Source organism: Macaca nemestrina, chromosome 19, assembly GCF_043159975.1.
Source record: "Macaca nemestrina isolate mMacNem1 chromosome 19, mMacNem.hap1, whole genome shotgun sequence".
NCBI classification, from domain to species: Eukaryota; Metazoa; Chordata; class Mammalia; order Primates; family Cercopithecidae; genus Macaca; species Macaca nemestrina.
Genome location: NC_092143.1, coordinates 45,234,001 through 45,256,907, shown reverse-complemented (window position 1 = coordinate 45,256,907; position 22,907 = coordinate 45,234,001). Strand labels below are relative to the sequence as shown.

Here is a 22,907-nt window from a genome sequence, read left to right as displayed (position 1 = left end):
GTTCAATTAACCATGTAGTGGCTAGAAATCTCAGTTAACTGGAATCTTTCCCAGAAATTCCCTCCCTGGGAGAAATAGGCAGAGCTCAAGAAAGTTAATAACCATCCACTGTCCTTTGCAGTTCTTCCTGGTTTAGCAGGTGTTTGGGCTCATTTCATCCCCTTGGCTAAACAGACTGAGGCTCGGAGCCACCTGAGGTTTTCCCAACCAGGACCAGAGCTCAGAATGCAGGTGAGAGTCAGCATTGAGAACAGTGTTGTGTACAGGGCACAGGCTCCACAACAACCCACCACAGGAAGCACAAGCCAAGACACAAAGGTTTGGCCAAGAATGGAGCCCTGGATCAGGAGCCTGGAAGCCTGGGGTAAAGCTTGTGCTCTCCTCATCCCTGACTGGCTCAGCCAAGGGGCCTGTCAAATGAGGTGACTGGATAGCAGATGCCACTCCCTGCTATATTCTCACAGCTCCTAACCCTCCCAGAGCACCCAGCACGTGGGACTGGGCCTATAGTCTCTGGGCCCTGCATCCCCAGAAGATACAGATAATGCCTTTGTTTATCCTCATGTCTTCCTAAGTCCCACCACAGACCAAAGCAGAATAGGCTTTCCAGAAATGTTTAAGGGGAGGAAGAAAAGAGGAAGTGAGGGAGGTAGAAAGGAAGGAGGGAGGGAGACAGGTAGCCAGGCAGGTGGGCTGAAGTCCTCCTCCCAGCACTCACATCCTATGGTTCCACAAAGCTAAGTTCTAAGGCAGTTCACCAAGTGTCTCTTAGACACCGTCCCATTTATGGTGGAAACACCATAGGGAGAAGCAAAGGGAATTAATTTCAGGTGTGAAATGACATGTGAACCCCTCTCTGCCTAAGCCTGACTGACTGCCCCAAGCCCAGGCTTGGCTGTGAGAAGTCCCGTCTTCCCAGCAGAAGCCTCAGTGATGCTGGTGTCGGAGGCCACAACTCGCTTCTCTCTGCTAAGCTCACCACCTGACATGTCAGTGCTTTCCAGCCCAGAGCCTATGGTTCCGACTGAGGAACACGATACAGCAGGATTCTGCAGGATTCAGAGACATGAGAGGAAGAGGTCTTTATAAATAACTCCTGGTTTAAATGGAGCTGAAAATAGGGAGACAGAAGAGGAAGTCAATCGCTAAGCACTTATTGAGTCAATAACATTGGCTTGGAAGCCATGGTGCAAGTGGCTGGTTTGGTTTATTTCCTTCTCATCAAAAGAACGAACGTAGGATTGAACCTGGGGGCACCAAGACTGCGTGTGTGTCCGAGGATGTGTCTGAAAGGATGTGGTGCTTCTCAGGTGATGTCTCAACCAAGACATAACCCAGGCCTTGCGTTAGATCTCTGTGTGTCATGGAAGAACGTGTCGGGTGGTGTGGCTTGGCTGTTAAGTCCCTGGACCTCTTGAGATCACTTTCTTCACTGGAAGGTCTAGTCACTGGGTTGGCCTCTAAGCTCTGAGATTTAGATAGCAATTCATAGCTGAGTCCTCGATATAAAACTCAGGAACCAAAAGTGTGAATAAAATCTTCACTGTGCTCAAGTGTCCTGTGAAGTGTCCTGTCTCTGCCCTTGATTCCATTCTCTGTAGGGCCTTCCTTTAGCTGCAACAAGGGTCTGCAGTTTGTGCTCTCTCTCGGATGACAAAATTGGGTGGAAATGTGCTTTATTCACTTGCAGTCCCCAGGGCCCCTGATCTTGGGGTGTGGTCCAGCAGCATGCTAGCCGGGGCAGGTGGAGGCACTGGGCAGATGCACCGGTGGGGGCCAGGCCAGGAGGCTCAGCACAGAGCTGATTCTGCCCCGGTTCCCAAACCTGCCTCCCCACCCCAGTATCCAAGTACAGAACTGAACTACGGAGGGAGAGGCAGTCTGAACGCCAGGTCCCCACGCTGCCCGGTTCAGGACTCCCAGTTCAACCGGTAGGGACAGCAGGAGAGAATGCACCGCTTGCCGGACAGCCTGGTGAGCCGCCATCAGCAGCAGCTGCAGGTGCCCGTGTGCACGCGGAGGATGCCTCGGCTGTGCAAGTGCAGGAAGTTGAAGATCTCGGAGGGCATGGCGTGGAAGCCAGGACGCGGCTTGACGTTGTCATAGTAGTGGTGAGTGATGTAGAGGCCCGAGGGGTTCATGGGGAAGGCCCAGAAGCCGAAGAGGTGCACCTCCTCACAGAGCTCCAGCGCCGCAGTGGCCAGAATGAGGCCAGTGCTGATGCGCTTGGCTCGCACGCCCAGGCTGAGCCAGTAGCGCGACACGTTGACCAGGTACTGTGGGTGGAAGTAGTAGACAGCCTGCGGCGACTCGAAGTCGTCCAGCACGTACTTGACGCGGATGGACACGTCGGTGTTGCGCGTGTTGTAGAAGGCGGGCAGCAGCACCGACGCGTTCTCATATACCTGCAGCACGCGGTAGAACGGCCGCCGCCACTTCTCCAGCTTGTGGAACCTGCGCAGGGCGCGAGTGAGAGGTGAGCGCCCACTCCTCTGTGCCCCGACGCCCCTCGCTTCCCCACCCCTTGCACCCTGGGGCTTTACAAAGGACGGAAGGGACTTATCAGGCCACCTGCCTCCTGACACCTCACGCACCTGTGCAGATGAAGATGAGACCTCTCTCATGGGCAGCTGAGTTTCTGTAAGTGGGTGCAGGAGAGGGCAGTTGGGATCCAAAGGGACAGATATCCAGGGTGTGGCTGCAGGGGGCAGGGCAATGCTGAACCCAAAAGGATGAGGGTGGCCCAAGGGAGGCTCATCAGGGAAGTGGTTGCCGGAGTGGAGGCTTGCTCTAGAGGCCTCACTCCATTCACCTGTACTGTCATCCTCAAGATCCCCAGGAACGAATCCCATATGCAGCTGCCTGTCCTGGCTCAGAAGCTTCTTCTCCTGCAGCCTCCGTTTCTCTCTCACACACTAGTGTGTTGTTTTTAGACACAGGGTCTTGCTCTGTCATGCAGGCTGGAGTGCAGTGGTGCAATCATAGCTCATTGCAGCCTCGAAATCCTGGGCTCAAACAATCCCCCCACCTCAGCCTCCTGAGTAGCTGAGACTACAGGTGTGCATCACAATACTTGGCTATTTTTTTTTTATTTTAATTTTTTGTAGAGACCAGGGACTTGCGATGTTGCCCAAGCTAGTCTCCAACTCCTGGCCGCAAGCCACACTCCGGCCTCAGCCTCCCAAAGCGCTGTGGTTATAGGCATGAGACACCATGCCTGGCCCCATTTCTTTACATTAAGCAGCCTCCCCTCTTGGGCCCTCTCTCTCGTCTCTGAGCACTCCTTCACTCGGTGACTTTTCTGTCTCTTCTCGCCCCTTAATAGCTGTTCCCTGGGCATCTGATCCAATTCAATGACCCCCTCCTCTCATCTCCCACTGTCCCCTCCTCTTACATGTCCTCTGACCTGGTTGGTGTGACTATGCCCAGGGCTAGAGTTTCAACAATTCCCCTAAAACCGTCCAGATGAACCCCATAGAGCTCCAGTGCCGCGGTGGCCACAGTGAGGACAGTGCTGATGTGCTTGGTTCACACCCCCAGGCTGAGCCAGTAGCGCGACACACTGACCAGGTACTGCGGGTGGAAGTCGTAGACAGCTTGGGTGACTCAAAGTCATCCAGCACGTACTTGACACGGATGGACACATCCGTGTTGCGCGTGTTGTAGAAGGTGGGCAGCAGCATCGATGCATTCTCGTACACCTGCAGCATGCAGTTCCTCTGTGAAAGTTCATCCGGAAGGTTTTAGGGGAAGTGTTGAAACCCTAGCCCTGGGCATAGTCACACCAACCAAGTCAGAGGACATATAAGAGGAGGGGACAGTGGGAGATGAGAGGAGGGGAGCCAGGAGGGGAGCTGAGATCTCAGTGTGAGCTTCTCCCCAGTACCACCTGGACACAGCCAGGTAGGGAGCTGCCTGCCCTGGTCACACCCTGGAAAGCTCTCCCGCCCATCTCTAGGTGAAGGTGGTGTAGACCAGCACTGTCCAAAAGAAATAATGCAGGCCACATATGGAATTTAACCATGTCCGAGTAAGCACATGTGAAAAAATAGAAATGGGTGAAGTTTTTATATTTTCTTTAACCCACTATTTCGAAAATACTATTACTTCAACATGTAATTAATATAACAAGTTAATTAGACGTTATCCTGCTTTTGTATTAAGTCTTTGAAACCCAGTGTGTGTTTTACACTCACAGCCAGCACATCTCCATCTGGACTAGCCACACTTCCAGTGCCCAGTAGCTGCATGTGACTACTGGCTAACATTTTGGACAGTGCAGCTCTAGAAAGAGGGCCACTGACCTCTCTGTGATGATGCTGGGGTTCACAGTGACCACATCCGTCTTCACCCCCACGTCCATGGTATACTTCTCTGAGATGGGGGGCAGGTTGCACCTGCAGAAGAGAAGAGGCAGCCCAAGGTGGTCAGTCATTCAATAGGTCAGGCTGGGGAAGGCGCAAGGGGAGGGGAGGGATGGTGATCATGTGGGCAGAGGGATGCAACAGCAACCAGCTAGGCAGGTTCTCTGTGGCCAGGTGGTAAGACAGTCGTTCTTCTGCTCCTTATCAGGCACTGGGACAGCCAACAGGCCTTGCTGAAGTTCCAGACACATGGGGCAGATAAACCACCAGATGTAAAATGCAGTTATAAGCTTGGATAGTCCCTGGACCTCTGGAGGATGGGATTATGGCTTTCAGAGGACAGGTGGCAGGGGAGCATCTCCTTTTCTAGAGAGCCAAGGCTTCCCTGAGGAAGCAATGCTTGAGCTGAGGTCTGAAGGAGGAAGTGAGCAAAAGTCCTGTGGCAGGAGAAAGGCTAAATAAACATGGGATATATTCAAAGATGCATCTTAGAAATGCAACACATATTGCATGCAAAAGCAAGTCACCACCATTTGTAGAAAGCCCCATAGTAGGAAGAGTAATAGCCCCCAAAGGTGTCCACGTCCTAATCCCTGGAACCTGTGACTATGCAGCCTTATGTGGCAGAAGGGACTCTGCAGCTGCAATTAAGTTTAGGATCTTGAGATGGAGTCATTGCCCTGAGTTATCTGGGGGAGTCCAGTGTCATCACAAGTGTCTTTATAAGAGGTGATATGACAACCAGGGAGAAGAAGAAAATACGTGGCAACAGAATTGGAGTCAAAGAAAGAGACTGGAAGATACTCCACTGTGGGCTCTGCCATGAGCCAAGGACTACAAGGAGCTTCTAGGAGCTGAAAAAGGAAACGAATTCTCCCTGAGAGCCCCCAGAAGGGAATGCAGTTCTGCAGACACCTTGATTTTAGTCCAGTGAGACTTCTGACCTCCAAGACTGTAAGATAATAAAATCTGTGTTGTTTAAACCACTAATTTGGTAGTATTTTTTTTATAGCAGCAATAGGAAACGAATACAGCCCCAAACAAACATAGTTTAACAATACATTGTCAGGGGTAAATCTACATATGACAAAACAATTTTTAACAATGAGAGAATGATTAAGTACTCAATTCAGGGTAGCGACACCTCTTGGGGGAAACAGAGGTAGAATGGGAAGGAGCACATCAGTTGATACAAAGGCTCGATACAAACATTCAACTTCTTAAATCAAGTGGTTGTTCTACAAATATTCATTTTATTGTTTTGCTTCATACTTAGGTGGTGCAAATATTCTTCATATCAAATACTACATAATGAATGGATGAATAATAAATTTTGAAATAAGCAGGTGTTAGCTGGGTGAACATGGAACTCATGAGCATTCCAGACACAGGTCCTGTGCAAAGGTCCTGTGGTAGATGAGAACATGAAGCACCCAGGAGTGACTGTGGCCTGGTGACTGGAGCACAGGCAAGGTGGGAATGGTACAAGCTGAGGGCAGAGACGGAAGAAGGGGCCAGACTATAAGGGACGGTGGGCCATGTGAAGAATGTGGCCCTTCGTCAAGGGAAAGCCATGGGTTTAAGGAATAACTGTGCAGAAGAACCCTCTATAACAGGACTATGACTTTCACCTACTTTATGATCCAACCACACCCCTGTCTATCAGACCACTATGAAAGGCAGGTTTTATATTATCGTTAAAGACTGAGCGGGGGAGTCGGGGGTGTCTACAGTCAATTGCCATTTTTTTTGAGCATCTGTGGCATGCCAGGAACTTTCACAGGATTATATGAGCCATCAATAACCTCGGGTGGCAGATATTAGGCTCCCTGTGTTGCAAATGAGAAACTAGGCATTCAGAGGGTCAAGGCAGGGCGGAGGACGGGCCTGACTCCAAGCCCAGGTCTCGTTCCCAGTACAATAGCATCTAGTGTGGACATGCCTAGAACAGGATGGAGTCTCAGGGCATCTTGGCATGCACATACAAGCACCCAGCAAGGCTTTGCTGCTGCCGCACTGCTCTGACGATGATGACGATGAGAACGGAAGGGCCCACAGCATTTCCAAAACTAGCAAACACAGCTGTGTGCTCTCACAGATCTTAGCAGATTTTAGGTGGTGGGACAAGAGACTAGCCCCTTTGAGGGAGACGCTTACTGTCATATGATCAAGCTAGGGAAATGATGTGATATCACAGAAAGAATGCAAGACCAGAACTATATCCCATTTCTGACTATGACTAGCCCCCATGACCCTAGCAAGGAATATCATCCCCTCCCAAAAAATTGTTTTTCATCTGTAAAATGAGAGGAATATTTTAAAATAACATTTTCATTATAATAAAACTTAGTATGTGTCCCGCATTGTTTGAAGATTTTAAACATTAATTCATTTATTCCTCATACTGACCCCAACGGGTAGGTACTATTATCATCCTCATCTTTCATTTTAGGAGATAAAGGTGTAGTGGCTAGGTAACTTATGCAAAGTAACACAGCTTTTTCTAACTCAAACCAGGCTCCCCAGCTTCAGAGCCTGTGGACAGAACCACTATACGCTCCACTTCTTAGCCCTGAAAATCACTTAAGTCCATTCTTTCATTCACGCCTTCATTCCTTCATTGAAGACTCATTTTTCTGAGTAGTTATGTTGTGCCAATTATATCAGTTACTGTAAACAGAAGTTCTCTGTGTGTTTCCAATCTGCAAGAGTGAGACCACTTAGCGGGTCCCTGGTTATAGGGCTGGGTGTTAAAGGCCGCATGAGAGGTGGACACCAGGTTCCGTGGGAGCCCAGAAAAGAGTGCAAGTGGGTTTAGCCAGGGAAGGAGTGGGTGATTCTTGAGCTAAGCTTGGAAGGACAAGCGGCAGTTGGCAAAGCAGGATGCAGGGGCTGGGGAGACAGCATTCCAGCCAGAGGGAACAGGACCTGGGGGGCAGTTGCTGGCATTAACTGGGCTCTAATGGTGTGTCCAGTGCTGGAGGTACTAAGAGTTATACAATCATTATGTCATTTAATCCCAAAACTGATGGAGCTGCTATCCTTACCCCCATTTTGCAGATGAGGAAAACAAGGCCCAGAAGGATGACATGACATTCCTGAGGTCATATGCCTAGCAATGCTGGAGCCTGGATCAAAGTTCAGGGAGACCCCATAGACCTTGGCTTCTCCTCAAAAGACCATCTTGAAAGAGGCTTTCCGTGGGCGGAGCAAGATGGCCGAATAGGAACAGCTCTAGTCTCCAACTCCCAGCGCGAGCGACACAGAACACCAGTGATTTCTGCATTTTCAACTGAGGTACTGGGTTCATCTCACTGGGGAGTGCCGGAGGATCGGTGCTGGTCAGCTGCTGCAGCCCGACCAGCGAGAGCTGAAGCAGGGCGAGGCATTGCCTCACCTGGGAAGCGCAAGGGGGAAGGGAATCCCTTTTCCTAGCCAGGGGAACTGAGACACACAACACCTGGAAAATCGGGTAACTCCCACCCCAATACTGCGCTTTAAGCAAACAGGCACACCAGGAGATCATATCCCACACCTGGCCGGGAGGGTCCCACACCCACGGAGCCTCCCTCATTGCTAGCACAGCAGTCTGTGATCTACCGGCAAGGCAGCAGCGAGGCTCGGGGAGGGGCGCCCGCCATTGCTGAGGCTTAAGTAGGTAAACAAAGCTGCTGGGAAGCTCGAACTGGGTGGAGCTCACAGCAGCTCAAGGAAACCTGCCTGTCTCTGTAGACTCCACCTCTGGGGACAGGGCAATACCAAACGCAGCCGAAACCTCTGCAGACGCAAACGACTCTGTCTGACAGCTTTGAAGAGAGCAGTGGATCTCCCAACACGGAGGTTGAGATCTGAGAAGGGACAGACTCCCTGCTCAAGTGGGTCCCTGACCCCTGAGTAGCCTAACTGGGAGACATCCCCCACTAGGGGCAGTCTGACACCCCACACCTCACAGGGTGGAGTACACCCCTGAGAGGAAGCTTCCAAAGCAAGAATCGGACAGGTACACTCGCTGTTCAGAAATATTCTATCTTCTGCAGCCTCTGCTGCTGATACCCAGGCAAACAGCGTCTGGAGTGGACCTCAAGCAATCTCCAACAGACATACAGCTGAGGGTCCTGACTGTTAGAAGGAAAACTATCAAACAGGAAGGACACCTACACCAAAACCCCATCAGTACATCACCATCATCAAAGACCAGAGGCAGATAAAACCACAAAGATGGGGAAAAAGCAGGGCAGAAAAGCTGGAAATTCAAAAAATAAGAGCGCATCTCCCCCGGCAAAGGAGCGCAGCTCATCGCCAGCAACGGATCAAAGCTGGACGGAGAATGACTTTGATGAGATGAGAGAAGAAAGCTTCAGTCCATCAAATTTCTCAGAGCTAAAGGAGGAATTACGTACCCAGCGCAAAGAAACTAAAAATCTTGAAAAAAAAGTGGAAGAATTGATGGCTAGAGTAATTAATGCAGAGAAGGTCATAAACAAAATGAAAGAGATGAAAACCATGACACGAGAAATACGTGACAAATGCACAAGCTTCAGTAACCGACTCGATCAACTGGAAGAAAGAGTATCAGCGATTGAGGATCAAATGAATGAAATGAAGCGAGAAGAGAAACCAAAAGAAAAAAGAAGAAAAAGAAATGAACAAAGCCTGCAAGAAGTATGGGATTATGTAAAAAGACCAAATCTACGTCTGATTGGGGTGCCTGAAAGTGAGGGGGAAAATGGAACCAAGTTGGAAAACACTCTTCAGGATATCATCCAGGAGAACTTCCCCAACCTAGTAGGGCAGGCCAACATTCAAATCCAGGAAATACAGAGAATGCCACAAAGATACTCCTCGAGAAGAGCAACTCCAAGACACATAATTGCCAGATTCACCAAAGTTGAAATGAAGGAAAAAATCTTAAGGGCAGCCAGAGAGAAAGGTCGGGTTACCCACAAAGGGAAGCCCATCAGACTAACAGCAGATCTCTCGGCAGAAACTCTCCAAGCCAGAAGAGAGTGGGGGCCAATATTCAACATTCTTAAAGAAAAGAATTTTCAACCCAGAATTTCATATCCAGCCAAACTAAGTTTCATAAGTGAAGGAGAAATAAAATCCTTTACAGATAAGCAAATGCTTAGAGATTTTGTCACCACTAGGCCTGCCTTACAAGAGACCCTGAAGGAAGCACTAAACATGGAAAGGAACAACCGGTACCAGCCATTGCAAAAACATGCCAAAATGTAAAGACCATCGAGGCTAGGAAGAAACTGCATCAACTAACGAGCAAAATAACCAGCTAGTATCATAATGGCAGGATCAAGTTAACACATAACAATCTTAACCTTAAATGTAAATGGACTAAATGCTCCAATTAAAAGACACAGACTGGCAAACTGGATGAAGAGTCAAGACCCATCAGTCTGCTGTATTCAGGAGACCCATCTCACACGCAGAGACATACATAGGCTCAAAATAAAGGGATGGAGGAAGATTTACCAAGCAAATGGAGAACAAAAAAAAGCGGGGGTTGCAATCCTAGTCTCTGATAAAACAGACTTTAAACCATCAAAGATCAAAAGAGACAAAGAAGGCCATTACATAATGGTAAAGGGATCAATTCAACAGGAAGAGCTAACTATCCTAAATATATATGCACCCAATACAGGAGCACCCAGATTCATAAAGCAAGTCCTTAGAGACTTACAAAGAGACTTAGACTCCCATACAATAATAATGGGAGACTTCAACACTCCACTGTCAACATTAGACAGATCAACGAGACAGAAAGTTAACAAGGATATCCAGGAATTGAACTCAACTCTGCACCAAGGGGACCTAATAGACATCTATAGAACTCTCCACCCCAAATCAACAGAATATACATTCTTCTCAGCACCACATCGTACTTACTCCAAAATCGACCACGTAATTGGAAGTAAAGCACTCCTCAGCAAATGTACAAGAACAGAAATTATAACAAACTGTCTCTCAGACCACAGTACAATCAAACTAGAACTCAGGACTAAGAAACTCAATCAAAACCGCTCAACTACATGGAAACTGAACAACCTGCTCCTGAATGACTACTGGGTACATAACGAAATGAAGGCAGAAATAAAGATGTTCTTTGAAACCAATGAGAACAAAGATACAACATACCAGAATCTCTGGGACACATTTAAAGCAGTGTGTAGAGGGAAATTTATAGCACTAAATGCCCACAAGAGAAAGCAGGAAAGATCTAAAATTGACACTCTAACATCACAATTAAAAGAACTAGAGAAGCAAGAGCAAACACATTTGAAAGCTAGCAGAAGGCAAGAAATAACTAAGATCAGAGCAGAACTGAAGGAGATAGAGACACAAAAAACTCTCCAAAAAATCAATGAATCCAGGAGTTGGTTTTTTGAAAAGATCAACAAAATTGACAGACCACTAGCAAGACTAATAAAGAAGAAAAGAGAGAAGAATCAAATCGACGCAATTAAAAATGATAAAGGGGATATCACCACCGACCCCACAGAAATACAAACTACCATCAGAGAATACTATAAACACCTCTACGCAAATAAACTGGAAAATCTAGAAGAAATGGATAATTTCCTGGACACTTACACTCTTCCAAGACTAAACCAGGAAGAAGTTGAATCCCTGAATAGACCAATAGTAGGCTCTGAAATTGAGGCAATAATTAATAGCCTACCAACCAAAAAAAGTCCAGGACCAGATGGATTCACAGCTGAATTCTACCAGAGGTACAAGGAGGAGTTGGTACCATTCCTTCTGAAACTATTCCAATCAATAGAAAGAGGGAATCCTCCCTAACTCATTTTATGAGGCCAACATCATCCTGATACCAAAGCCTGGCAGAGACACAACAAAAAAAGAGAATTTTAGACCAATATCCCTGATGAACATCGATGCAAAAATCCTCAATAAAATACTGGCAAACTGGATTCAGCAACACATCAAAAAGCTTATCCACCATGATCAAGTGGGCTTCATCCCTGGGATGCAAGGCTGGTTCAACATTCACAAATCAATAAACATAATCCAGCATATAAACAGAACCAAAGACAAGAACCACATGATTATCTCAATAGATGCAGAAAAGGCTTTTGACAAAATTCAACAGCCCTTCATGCTAAAAACGCTCAAGAAATTCGGTATTGATGGAACGTACCTCAAAATCATGAGAGCTATGTATGACAAACCCACAGCCAATATCATACTGAATGGGCAAAAACTGGAAAAATTCCCTTTGAAAACTGGCACAAGACAGGGATGCCCTCTCTCACCACTCCTATTCAACATAGTGTTGGAAGTTCTGGCTAGGGCAATTAGGCAAGAGAAAGAAATCAAGGGTATTCAGTTAGGAAAAGAAGAAGTCAAATTGTCCCTGTTTGCAGATGACATGATTGTATATTTAGAAAACCCCATTGTCTCAGCCCAAAATCTCCTTAAGCTGATAAGCAACTTCAGCAAAGTCTCAGGATACAAAATTAATGTGCAAAAATCACAAGCATTCTTATACACCAGTAACAGACAAACAGAGAGCCAAATCAGGAATGAACTTCCATTCACAATTGCTTCAAAGAGAATCAAATACCTAGGAATCCAACTTACAAGGGATGTAAAGGACCTCTTCAAGGAGAACTACAAACCACTGCTCAGTGAAATAAAAGAGGACACAAACAAATGGAAGAACATACCATGCTCATGGATAGGAAGAATCAATATCGTGAAAATGGCCATACTGCCCAAGGTAATTTATAGATTCAATGCCATCCCCATCAAGCTACCAATGAGTTTCTTCACAGAATTGGAAAAAACTGCTTTAAAGTTCATATGGAACCAAAAAAGGGCCCGCATCTCCAAGACAATCCTAAGTCAAAAGAACAAGCTGGAGGCATCACGCTACCTGACTTCAAACTATACTACAAGGCTACAGTAACCAAAACAGCATGGTACTGGTACCAAAACAGAGATATAGACCAATGGAACAGAACAGAGTCCTCAGAAATAATACCACACATCTATAGCCATCTGATCTTTGACAAACCTGAGAGAAACAAGAAATGGGGAAAGGATTCCCTATTTAATAAATGGTGCTGGGAAAATTGGCTAGCCATAAGTAGAAAGCTGAAACTGGATCCTTTCCTTACTCCTTATACGAAAATTAATTCAAGATGGATTAGAGACTTAAATGTTAGACCTAATACCATAAAAATCCTAGAGGAAAACCTAGGTAGTACCATCCAGGACATAGGCATGGGCAAAGACTTCATGTCTAAAACACCAAAAGCAACAGCAGCAAAAGCCAAAATTGACAAATGGGATCTCATTAAACTAAAGAGCTTCTGCACAGCAAGAAACTACCATCAGAGTGAACAGGCAACCTACAGAATGGGAGAAAATTTTTGCAATCTACTCATCTGACAAAGGGCTAATATCCAGAACCTACAAAGAACTCAAACAAATTTACAAGAAAAAAACAACCCCATCAAAAAGTGGGCACAGGATATGAACAGACATTTCTCAAAAGAAGACATTCATACAGCCAACAGACACATGAAAAAATGCTCATCATCACTGGCCATCAGAGAAATGCAAATCAAAACCACAATGAGATACCATCTCATACCGGTTAGAATGGCGATCATTAAAAAGTCAGGAAACAACAGGTGCTGGAGAGGATGTGGAGAAATAGGAACACTTTTACACTGTTGGTGGGATTGTAAACTAGTTCAACCATTATGGAAAACAGTATGGCGATTCCTCAAGGATCTAGAACTAGATGTACCATATGACCCAGCCATCCCATTACTGGGTATATACCCAAAGGATTATAAATTATGCTGCTATAAAGACATATGCACACGTATGTTTCTTGCAGCACTATTCACAATAGCAAAGACTTGGAATCAACCCAAATGTCCATCAGTGACAGATTGGATTAAGAAAATGTGGCACATATACACCATGGAATACTATGCAGCCATCAAAAAGGATGAGTTTGTGTCCTTTGTAGGGACATGGACGCAGCTGGAAACCATCATTCTTAGCAAACTATCACAAGAACAGAAAACCAAACACCGCATGTTCTCACTCATAGGTGGGAACTGAACAATGAGATCACTTGGACTCAGGAAGGAGAACATCACACACCGGGGCCAATCATGGGGAGGGGGGAGGGGGGGAGGGGGGAGGGATTGCATTGGGAGTTATACCTGATGTAAATGACGAGTTGATGGGTGCAGCACACCAACATGGCACAAGTATACATATGTAACAAACCTACACGTTATGCACATGTACCCTACAACTTAAAGTATAATAATAATAAATAAAAAAAAAAAAAAAAAGAAAGAGGCTTTCCCTGCCTCCCCTGGCAGGAATGTGGCTGGGCTAAGGATTCAGTGAGGGCCAGAGATTTCGGTGTTGGAGGAAGCTTAACCTTCAAAGCTGGACTCGACTAGGCATCCACAGGGAGCACGTGGGCAGACTCTAGATCACAGAGAGGTGTGTCTCTCACACTCCGTCTGCGACAGCAGGTGACACAGGGTGCCCAAGTCTTCCTTCTTCTAGAGATAGAGGCTGGGGTTGGACATCCAAGAACCCAAAATATGCAGAAGTCCCTTTATTTTAGGACCTCAAATCACACCAAACCTGCTCTACCCTCCCCAACCTGACACGTAATGAGTGGCCCAATGATTGTGGATCCATGCTTCCTGCGACCCCACTGCAGACTCAACCCAAGTCTGTTTGCTTTAAGCTCTTATTTTCAACCCACCTTCTTCACCCAGGCTAAAGATATACATGAAGATTCACTAAGAGATAAGAGTGGGGCTTTATGTAAGGAAGAAGTGCAAGGACCAGTCTCTGGTTTAGTTGAAGCCAATATTGGTGTCTGCCACAAGGGTGCCCTGGTTCCACCAGTGCTTCTGGAAGGGTAGCACCCACCCAAGATGATGGCGCCCAGACGACCTCCCGACACAGCTGCAAACTCCTGAGTCCTCAGTGCCTTCAAATCTGTGATGCCCTTTGCTCTTAACATAGCTCCCATTGTGCAGATGTGGACACTGAGGACCTGGGAGTTTAACGACTTCCCCAAAGGGTTGGGGCTGGAGAGAAGAAGGGATATCCCAGACCTGAGGGTCTGCAGGGGTGGGGAGTGGGGATTACTTGCTTAAAGGGTAGCATTAGGGCACCGGGGAAGAATATGGAGGAGGAGGGCCACGGGGTAGTGGCAAGGGCAGTGCCAGGGTTTCTTTTACCGGAAGACGAAGTCGGCGCTGTTGATCTCCCTCCCGCAGCGGCTGTTCTTCAGGATGCCTCCGTTGCCCACCACAGCACACTTCTTAAACTGGGATCGGTAGTAGGGCATGTCCTGGGGGAGGCAAAGGCAAAGCTGTCAGAGCCAAGCCACCCCCTGCCTCCACCTGCGACTCTCACCTCTGCAAGCACACCTACCCCTGTTAGCTCCTGGCCCCAAGAGGCAGCCTTGTGGGGAATGTGGGAGGAAAGCGGCTTTCCACTTTACAGATGGGAAGAGTGATCAAGAGTCTTGTTACTATTAGATGGCCCCAAAGGCCACTCCCATCCCTGATGCCCAGGGCCTGCTGGGCAGCTTTCCTCCTGGCACACAGCAACTGGCAGTCCTGCACGAAATGGGCCAGGCCTGTAGCCTGTGCTTCAGGTGGGACCAGCAGCCAGGCGGGGTCTCGTGGAGAATCACGCTGCCCTGGGACCATCAGGAATCAAGCTAAAATTAAGGGGGACTTCTGTGGGAGACTGTCCTTATTCATGGTCCATTTTCTCTGGATGGACAGGCCCAGTGAGCCAAGAAAGGGAAACCAGGGGCATCTCACAGCCAGTGGGTGAGTAAACTGCACTATTAGACTTGTACGAGAGAGGAAAAAAAAAAAAAAGTCATGTTCAGAAAAATCATCAAAAGTTTATTATGTTCTATATGGGTGTTTCCTAAACTTCTGTAAGTTAAGAACTACCTGGGATACTTTCTGAAAATATAAATTTCTGGGCTCCATCCCAGCACCACAGAATCACAGTCTCACAGATCGGAGGCTGGGAAGCTGAATTTTTTACAAACACAAAGAGACACTTATATTTAGGGAAGTTCAGGAAATGTGATTCTATGTCACATTGCTTTAATTCAGGGACAAGCGAACTACATACAGCCCATGGGCCACATCTGGCTTACCGTCTGTTTTTGTGTAACTTGCAAGCCAGGAATGGATTTTATATTTTTAAGTGGTTGGAAACAACCCAAAGAAGAAACGATTTTGTGATACATGAAAACTATGTAAAATTCCAATTTCGGCATCTAATAAGATTGAAAGTGTTACTGGAACATAGCTACTCTCATTTGTTTACTCATGTCTGTGGCTGCTTTGTGCTAGAATGACAGAGGTGAGTAGCAGTGACAGAGAGACTATGAACTGCAAATCCTAAAACAGTTACTGCCTGGTGCGTTCTGGAGAATGTCTGGTGAGCACTGCTGTCTGTCCCTGGGCTTCAGTGGTCCATACCCCGCTCTCCTTGGATCTGTATGTCATACTAAGTTGTGTTACACCCACTGGCATTACCTTCGTGAGATGCAAGTCACCTGCTGTCACCAGCCTCATGTTCCAGGCCTTGTAAGACCCACCTTGTAAAGGTTGCTCAATACCATCCTCCCTTAGGGCCACAGTGAGTGAGAACACATTTGACACTGCTCACCTTCAGCTCTTCCCCCACATCCCCAGAATGCATGAGTCTTACCTATACACTCTGGTACCAGTCACAGAATGCAGGGAACTCTGGGCTTTGTTTCACACTCAGCCAAGAAGCAAGGCAGCCAAGGCCTTCAGATTTCATCCAAAAAGACCTCCACATGCCCCCACTCAGAATTTCTATAAACTACATTCACTAAGTGCTGTCCCGGGCCCAGAGCTCTCCTGGATGTGATTATGAACACACCCATGCAACCTTCCTCCTCTTCAGAGTCCATACGCCACCACACCTGGGTAATTGCCACAACTGGCTGAAAGTGCAGGTTCCAGCGCCCCTTCTCTGAGACTAGTGCAGTGAGTCTGCACCAACAGTCAGCCCAGGTGATTGCAGGTGCACAGCATCAGTGATCTGAACATTTCACGTCTGTGGCTCACTCACTGCAGTTCTCAGTGGCCAAGGTCAGTGAATTAAACCATTCAGGTCTGTGGCTCACTCATTTTGTGGTCCTCCATGACCAGGGAGCCACCGTGCCAGCCCTGCACCGCCTACCTCCAGAACTCTTTTATGTGAAAGGAAAAAAATAAATATCTATCTTGATTAAGTCTCTGATATTTTAGATGTTCTGTTATAATCAGCCAAATCTATTCATAGTTCAAACCCCGGTGTTACAAATAAGAAGACTGAGGTTTTGAAAGACAAAATATCTGCCCATGGTCATCCAGGGAGCTGAACATTTCAGAGTCTAGATCTGCACGGGGTGGTTCATTCTTGTGCTCACAACCTCTGCATGTGTTTTCGCTCGTGTGCCTACCTCAGGTGGGGGACAAATGTGTCGTCATTCTCTCCCATATCTGCAGGATATCCTCTGCAAGTAATGCAATACTCAGAATTTTCTAGTCACTTTCTCGCCAAAAGTCACTCAAATCATAGCCAGTTGGCATTCATGGTTCTCAGAACCCCCAAAGAAACCCAGAGGGTGGGCTACTGCACCTCAGACAACTGGTCAACCAGGACCAAGACGACTGAGTCCAGAGGACAGTGAGTGAACCATGAAAAACCCCAGGGACATTGCCACGGAGGGCTACAGGGCCCGGCTCCCTCGCCTCACCCAGACCGCCCCTGCCCAAAGCAGCACCTTGGGAAACATGCGGAAAATCTCCTGGTTGATGTGATAGATGCCGCTGGTGTCCACCTCATACTTGAGCTTTGTCCCCAGGGGAGTGTTCTTCTGGGTGGTGAAGAGAAAGGCAGGGGCGTTGCAGCACCTGGACAGAGTGGACCTGCCAGGCAGGGAGACAGGCAGGAAAGACATGATGCAGGGCAGAGCACAGCCTCAAGAAGAATAGAGGGGTGAAGCCGAGGCCTCTCCTGCCCACCCATCTCCACGCTCACCCCCACCGTGCATGGAGCCAAGGCCTCTCCTGCCCACTCATTCCCAGGCTCGCACCCACCCTGCACCTCTGCTCATGCTGTCCCCTCCCTTTTCAACGCCTCTCCCAAGGCCCCTGCCTTCTGCCACTCATTCAGGGCCCAGGCCAGGTTTCTTTCCATGAAGCCCCACCCAGCTGCCCCTGTCTGCACTGACAGAACTCCTCCATGGAGCCCAAGTCCTGGCCACTAACAGAGGGTGAGGAGGAGCTTTCCGAAGAGCTCCAAGCCAGGCCTGGCACGGAAACTTGGGTTGCAGTCCTGGTGTCAAGAGGCCCGGATTCTCGCTTCTGCTCTGCCCCGACCAGTTGTGAGGCTACTGGAAGGTGTCTCTCTCTCTGGGCCCTACTTTCTTCATGCAGGCTTGGCTCTTCTACCTCTGATCCTCTGTAACTTGTGATTGCAGCTTGCCAAAGCCAGGAAGGTTTTATAATCTTTTTTTTTTTTTTTTTTTTTTGAGACAGGGTCTTACTCTGTTGCCCAGGTTGGAGTGCAATGGTGCAATCTCTGCTCACTGCAATCTCCGCCTTCCGGGTTCAAGCGATTCTCCTGCCACAGCCTCCCAAGTAGCTGGGATTACAGGCATGCACCACCATGCCCAGCTAATTTTTTTTTTTTTTTTTTTTTTAAGTAAAGTCAGGGTTTCTCCATGTTGGCCAGGCTGGTCTCGAACTCCTAACCTCAGGTGATCCACCTGCTTCAGCCTCTCAGCCTCCCAAAGTGCTGGGATTACAGGTGTGAGCCACCATGCCCAGCCTATAATTTTTTTTTTATTATTATTTCATCTCTTGCAGGTACTTCACTGGGAAGCCCAGCTGGCTCCCAGTCACAGAGAGCAGAATTTCCTATAGAGAGCTGGGTTTCAGAATGTAACTTAAGGCTTCCTAGAGAGGAGGCCAAAGGCCTGGCAAGGCAGGGCCATGGGTTGGCATTACAAACCAGCATCTGGGCCTTTTAGCTTTGCTAGTTCAGAAGCTCAGTCTTGTCAGCCCACTGGAGAGCACTCCTATTGAGGGAGACTGACTCACACTAACCAAGCTCATGAGCGACTGATATACAAACCAGAATGTCAGCGTGCCTATTTGTAGGCAGCAGGGTGGGAGAAGGCCTCAGTTACAGGATTCCTTTCCTGTAACTGGAATGCTCATGCCTGCCTTCTAACACCCACCTGCCACTCCCTCATGGCACCAGGTTCCTGCCAGCCTGAATGAAGCATCTCATCATTGTTTCATGAGCTTGAAATGAGAGCAAAGGGAGGCAATGACCAGCCTGGAAGGTTTTCTCACTGAGAGCATGGCAAAGCCTGATGTCACTGCCTTTTCTCACACCTGAAACTGCTCCACACCCCTCATGCCCAGAGCTCCACCCCTGCACTGTGCTGTCTTGTCCCTGCCAAAGGCTCCCACACTCATCCCTGTTTTCCTCTTGCCACATGATTTCCCTGTTGCTTCATGTTTCCTGAGATATGTGAGTCCCACTGCTGAGACTTTTTTTTTTTTTTTTTGAAATGGAGTCTCGCTCTGTTGCCCAGGCTGGAGTGCATTGGCGTGATCTCCGCTCACTGCAACCTCCACCTCCTGGGTTCAAGCAATTCTCCTGCCTCAGCCTCCCAAGTAGCTGGGACTATAGGCATGCACCAACAGGTCTGGCTAATTTCTTTGTATTTTTAGTACAGACAGGGTTTCACCATGTTGGCCAGGCTGATCTCGAACTCCTGACCTCGTGATCCGCCCACCTTGGCCTCCCAAAGTGCTGGGATTATAGGCGTGAGCCACCACGCCTGGTCCATTGCTGAGACTTCTATTCTGTCCTAAGCCTGGACAACAGGCTTTTGCTTCTCACTGACCTGGTCCAGACTGAGTGTTTTATCAGCCATACTCTCAGTGTGCCAGGTCTCACTCGCCCCCAGGGGCACCTCTGTGCAGTGTGCATGGTAACGTTTCTAAGGGGCCAATTGGCAGCACAGATTATGGATCTATTCTCTACTCTCCCAGCACTTTGCTCAAGCTCATGTTCTGTTTTTTATGATAGGTGAGTCTCTGCAAACTACTGTCAGGCCTTTGCTGGGTCTTTGTAGTCTCTCAGAGGCCTCTGGCACCGGATCTTGAAGTGTTATCACTTTAAACATTCACATTTCTGAAAATGTGCCTCTTAAAACTACTACTCTACCTCTAGATTTCGTCTGGAGCTGCAGCAAATTGGAACAAACGATTTATAAAGAAAAAGCTTAGTCATCTTTGCTTTTCACAATCTCTCGTGCAGGACTCCTTCATGCTTAGAGCTCCTCAGTACATTTAAACTTGGACCTGAGTGCTGAAATCCAGCATAGACACAAATTGCCAGATCACATCAACTCCATAAAATAAAGTCTACCTGCACTAAAATAATCCCATAAGCTCACAGAATTTTAGAGATAGAGAAGACCCTAAAGTTTACTATCCATCAAAAAGAATTTTTGGACATCTGTTATGTGCTGAGTTCCCACAGGAGAACTTTAAGATCCAGCTCTTACCTCTCTGGGAGTTTATAATCTGCTCATTTTGGTTAGACAGCATTTATAAAATAATCTGCAGCAGGGCTCAAATGTCTCGTGGAGGCTGGAAGAACTCAAGCGCTCTGAGAAGGAGAGAAGTCACTGGGCCAGAGTGGCTGCCCCAGGACAGGGGAGGTGAGGACTAGGAGGCCATAGAGAATGCATAATGCGCCTTCACACAGGCCTGCCAGAGACCACTGGCACATGCTTCCCTGCTAATAGCCTCAGTGAACCTCAGCTGTGTACTGGAGATGGCACCACCAACCTCGCAAGGCTGCTGCAAGGACTGAGGGAGAGAAGGTGGAAGACGGCACCTGGGCAAGGTGCCCGCCTCAGCCTGCATGTTGAATCAGTCCCCCACACTGCTCAGATTCCTCAGCCCAGTCAGGGCCTGCTCTAGGGAAGATGCCCACTGAGAGCTGGGCCTTGCAGGACGACGGAGACTGGAAGAGGTGGCAGTGAGGAGAACTATACAAGGAGAAGGGAGGACAGACGAATCATAGATACTTGAACTGGTTGGCCTCAGAGATGTTCATCGCCCATTTGCACATCTGGAGGCTCTTCCACCTGTCGAACAGCTCTGACTGCTTCACCCTTGGGAGTAGAGGACAGAAGAGCACATGAGCGGGGCAGGTAGGACAGAGTGCGATCATTCCCAGAAACGCTCCCTCCTGATCTCCCACAGCCGAGTCCAGTTCCAGGGCTGGCCCTTGGCATTGACCATGTTTTCTTTTCTTTTCTTTTCTTTTCTTTTCTTTTCTTTTCTTTTCTTTTTTTTTTTTTTTTTTTTTTTTGAGACAGGGTCTCACTCTGTCATTCAGGCCAGAGTGCAATCATGCATTCTCAGCTCACTGCAACCTCCACCTCTGGGGTTCAAGTGATTCTCATGCCTCAGCCTACCAAGTAGCTGGGACTACAGGTGCGCCACCATGCCTATCTAATTTTTGTACTTTCTGGTAGCAATGGGGTTTCACCATGTTGGCCTGGCTGGTTTCGAACTCCTGACCTCAAGAGATCCTCCCGCCTCAGTCTCCCAAAGTGCTGGGATTACAGGTGTGAGCCACCGTGCCCAGCTGGTATTTTCTTATTTTCTGTATTTCTGATGCTCTGGCACCTGGTGCCTTGCTAATACCTAGTCAGCAAACAACTGTCCTGCAAGCATGCCTTTCATGTGCAAACCAACCAATCAGAGCCCACACCCTCAACCACCTCCTCATTGACAGGACACCATCCCCCTCCTCCCACCCCCTACCCTAACCATCCCAGGGCCAGGTATCAGAAAACCAGAGGCAGTCCCTATGCCTCAGAGCCTGCCAGAATTATTCACACTAGCCAATCCTAAACCTGGCTACCCTGCCGACACTGCCTTGTCCATTCCTTCCCGCGGAAACCTCAATAGTCTCACCCACGCTTTCCCCTCACTGCTGCCTCCTGACTGGCCCTGGGGCTGCCCTGCAGGGCGTGCCTCCTGTTTCTATGGCTCTGTGAGTATAACGTCTTACTTCATGATGGTCATTTTCATATCCGCGTGTCCTACCATACCTGATTAAAACAAATCCCAGAAACACTTTGAAACCTTCTTCCTCACATGCCCACCCCCGAGGGCCTGCATAGTTCTCTTGAGAACATCTGTCTATAAAGGGAGTCAGACCCCAGTGGAACACCCATCAAACACCCACACAGTTCAGCACCCAGTAGGGCTCATGAGCAGGGTATGCCCTTCTCTTTCTCCCTTCTCAAGGGCAGATCACGGTTTCCAAATGACAGAAAAGATGAGATGAGAAACCTGAGACTGCCCCTTCTCCCTGAACAACCCTCCACCAGGCTTTATGCTGATTGGCACTTAAACATCTCAGCATCATGACATTCTAAAGCACTCTCAGGAAAGGGAATGTCTAAACCACATAGCATTCTCCCTTTGACCGAAACCTGCAAAAAGAACTCATTTTTAACTTACACATTTACATTGACTTATTTATAATTATGCATACATATAATTGTTTCAGTGCTGTATCCCCAGCTTCTAGAACAGTGCTTAGCAAAATATAGATACTCGATAAATATTTATTAAGTGAACAACTGAGCCAAATCAAAAATACAAATTTCCACAAACACTGAGCAACCAATATGAGATCCTCATGCACATTAACCTCAAATAGTCGCTCACCCTTCTCGTCGGTTTCTCTCCTCTTTCAGCAGTGCCTAATCTCAGAGCCATGTCCACATTCCCAAGCCCTCTCTGCCACAGATACGCTTTAGCATCTCTGTTACCTACCCCTATCTTTAGTTACCCCTTCCCCATTTCAGTTAAGGAATTGTTCCTTGCATCCTACCCAATTCCTTCCTCCTTTAACTCACTGTTGGTTTCGCGGGTAATTCTCCTATTCTACAGAAATGTCCAGAATTCTCTAGGATCCCTGCCATTGAAGATTCCAGTGAGGCTCTGGCCTGGTGAGAGTCATGAGATCCAGAAAGATCCAGGAGGCTCCCCAAGCCAGGCCAGCACCCACTCCTTCTTAAGTAATTGATCACAAGACCCATTATACAACTGGGCGAGCCCTTCCTGATGAACTCTAGATCTTCGGCAAAGAATTATGCACCTTTTTTTTTTTTAAGGGGATCCTATGGTCAAATACAGTTGGGGAAAGCTGAGCTAAATAAAGTTAAATGCTTTTCTTTACTGCAAGACATCTCAGATACCTTAATATGTTCTCATATATTGTGAATTTCCAAGAAAAGTATTGGATCATGGGATCCTTTTTCCATTGAGTAGTTCGAAAGATTGTAATTCCACAGTAAAACTGTGAAAAGTAGACAGATCATACACTCCTTAAAGACAGCACCATGATTTAGCTCTC

The 22,907-nt window shown here is 47.7% G+C and overlaps 1 protein-coding gene across 3 annotated transcripts in view; it reads right to left on the bottom strand.

Moving 5' to 3' along the window:
* Positions 1–598: 598 nt before the first annotated feature.
* Positions 599–22,907, bottom strand: part of LOC105499667 (ST8 alpha-N-acetyl-neuraminide alpha-2,8-sialyltransferase 5) — a 96,166-nt gene continuing 73,857 nt past the window's right edge. For all 3 annotated transcript variants that reach the window (XM_011772401.2, XM_011772417.2, XM_011772406.2), the window contains 5 exons: positions 20,557–20,643; positions 17,224–17,368; positions 14,633–14,745; positions 4,305–4,397; positions 599–2,454 (listed from right to left, as the gene is read on the bottom strand). In XM_011772401.2, the coding sequence (XP_011770703.1) occupies positions 1,986–2,454; positions 4,305–4,397; positions 14,633–14,745; positions 17,224–17,368; positions 20,557–20,643 (907 nt within the window). In that variant the 3' untranslated portion in view covers positions 599–1,985. The remainder of the gene's footprint in view (positions 2,455–4,304; positions 4,398–14,632; positions 14,746–17,223; positions 17,369–20,556; positions 20,644–22,907) is intronic.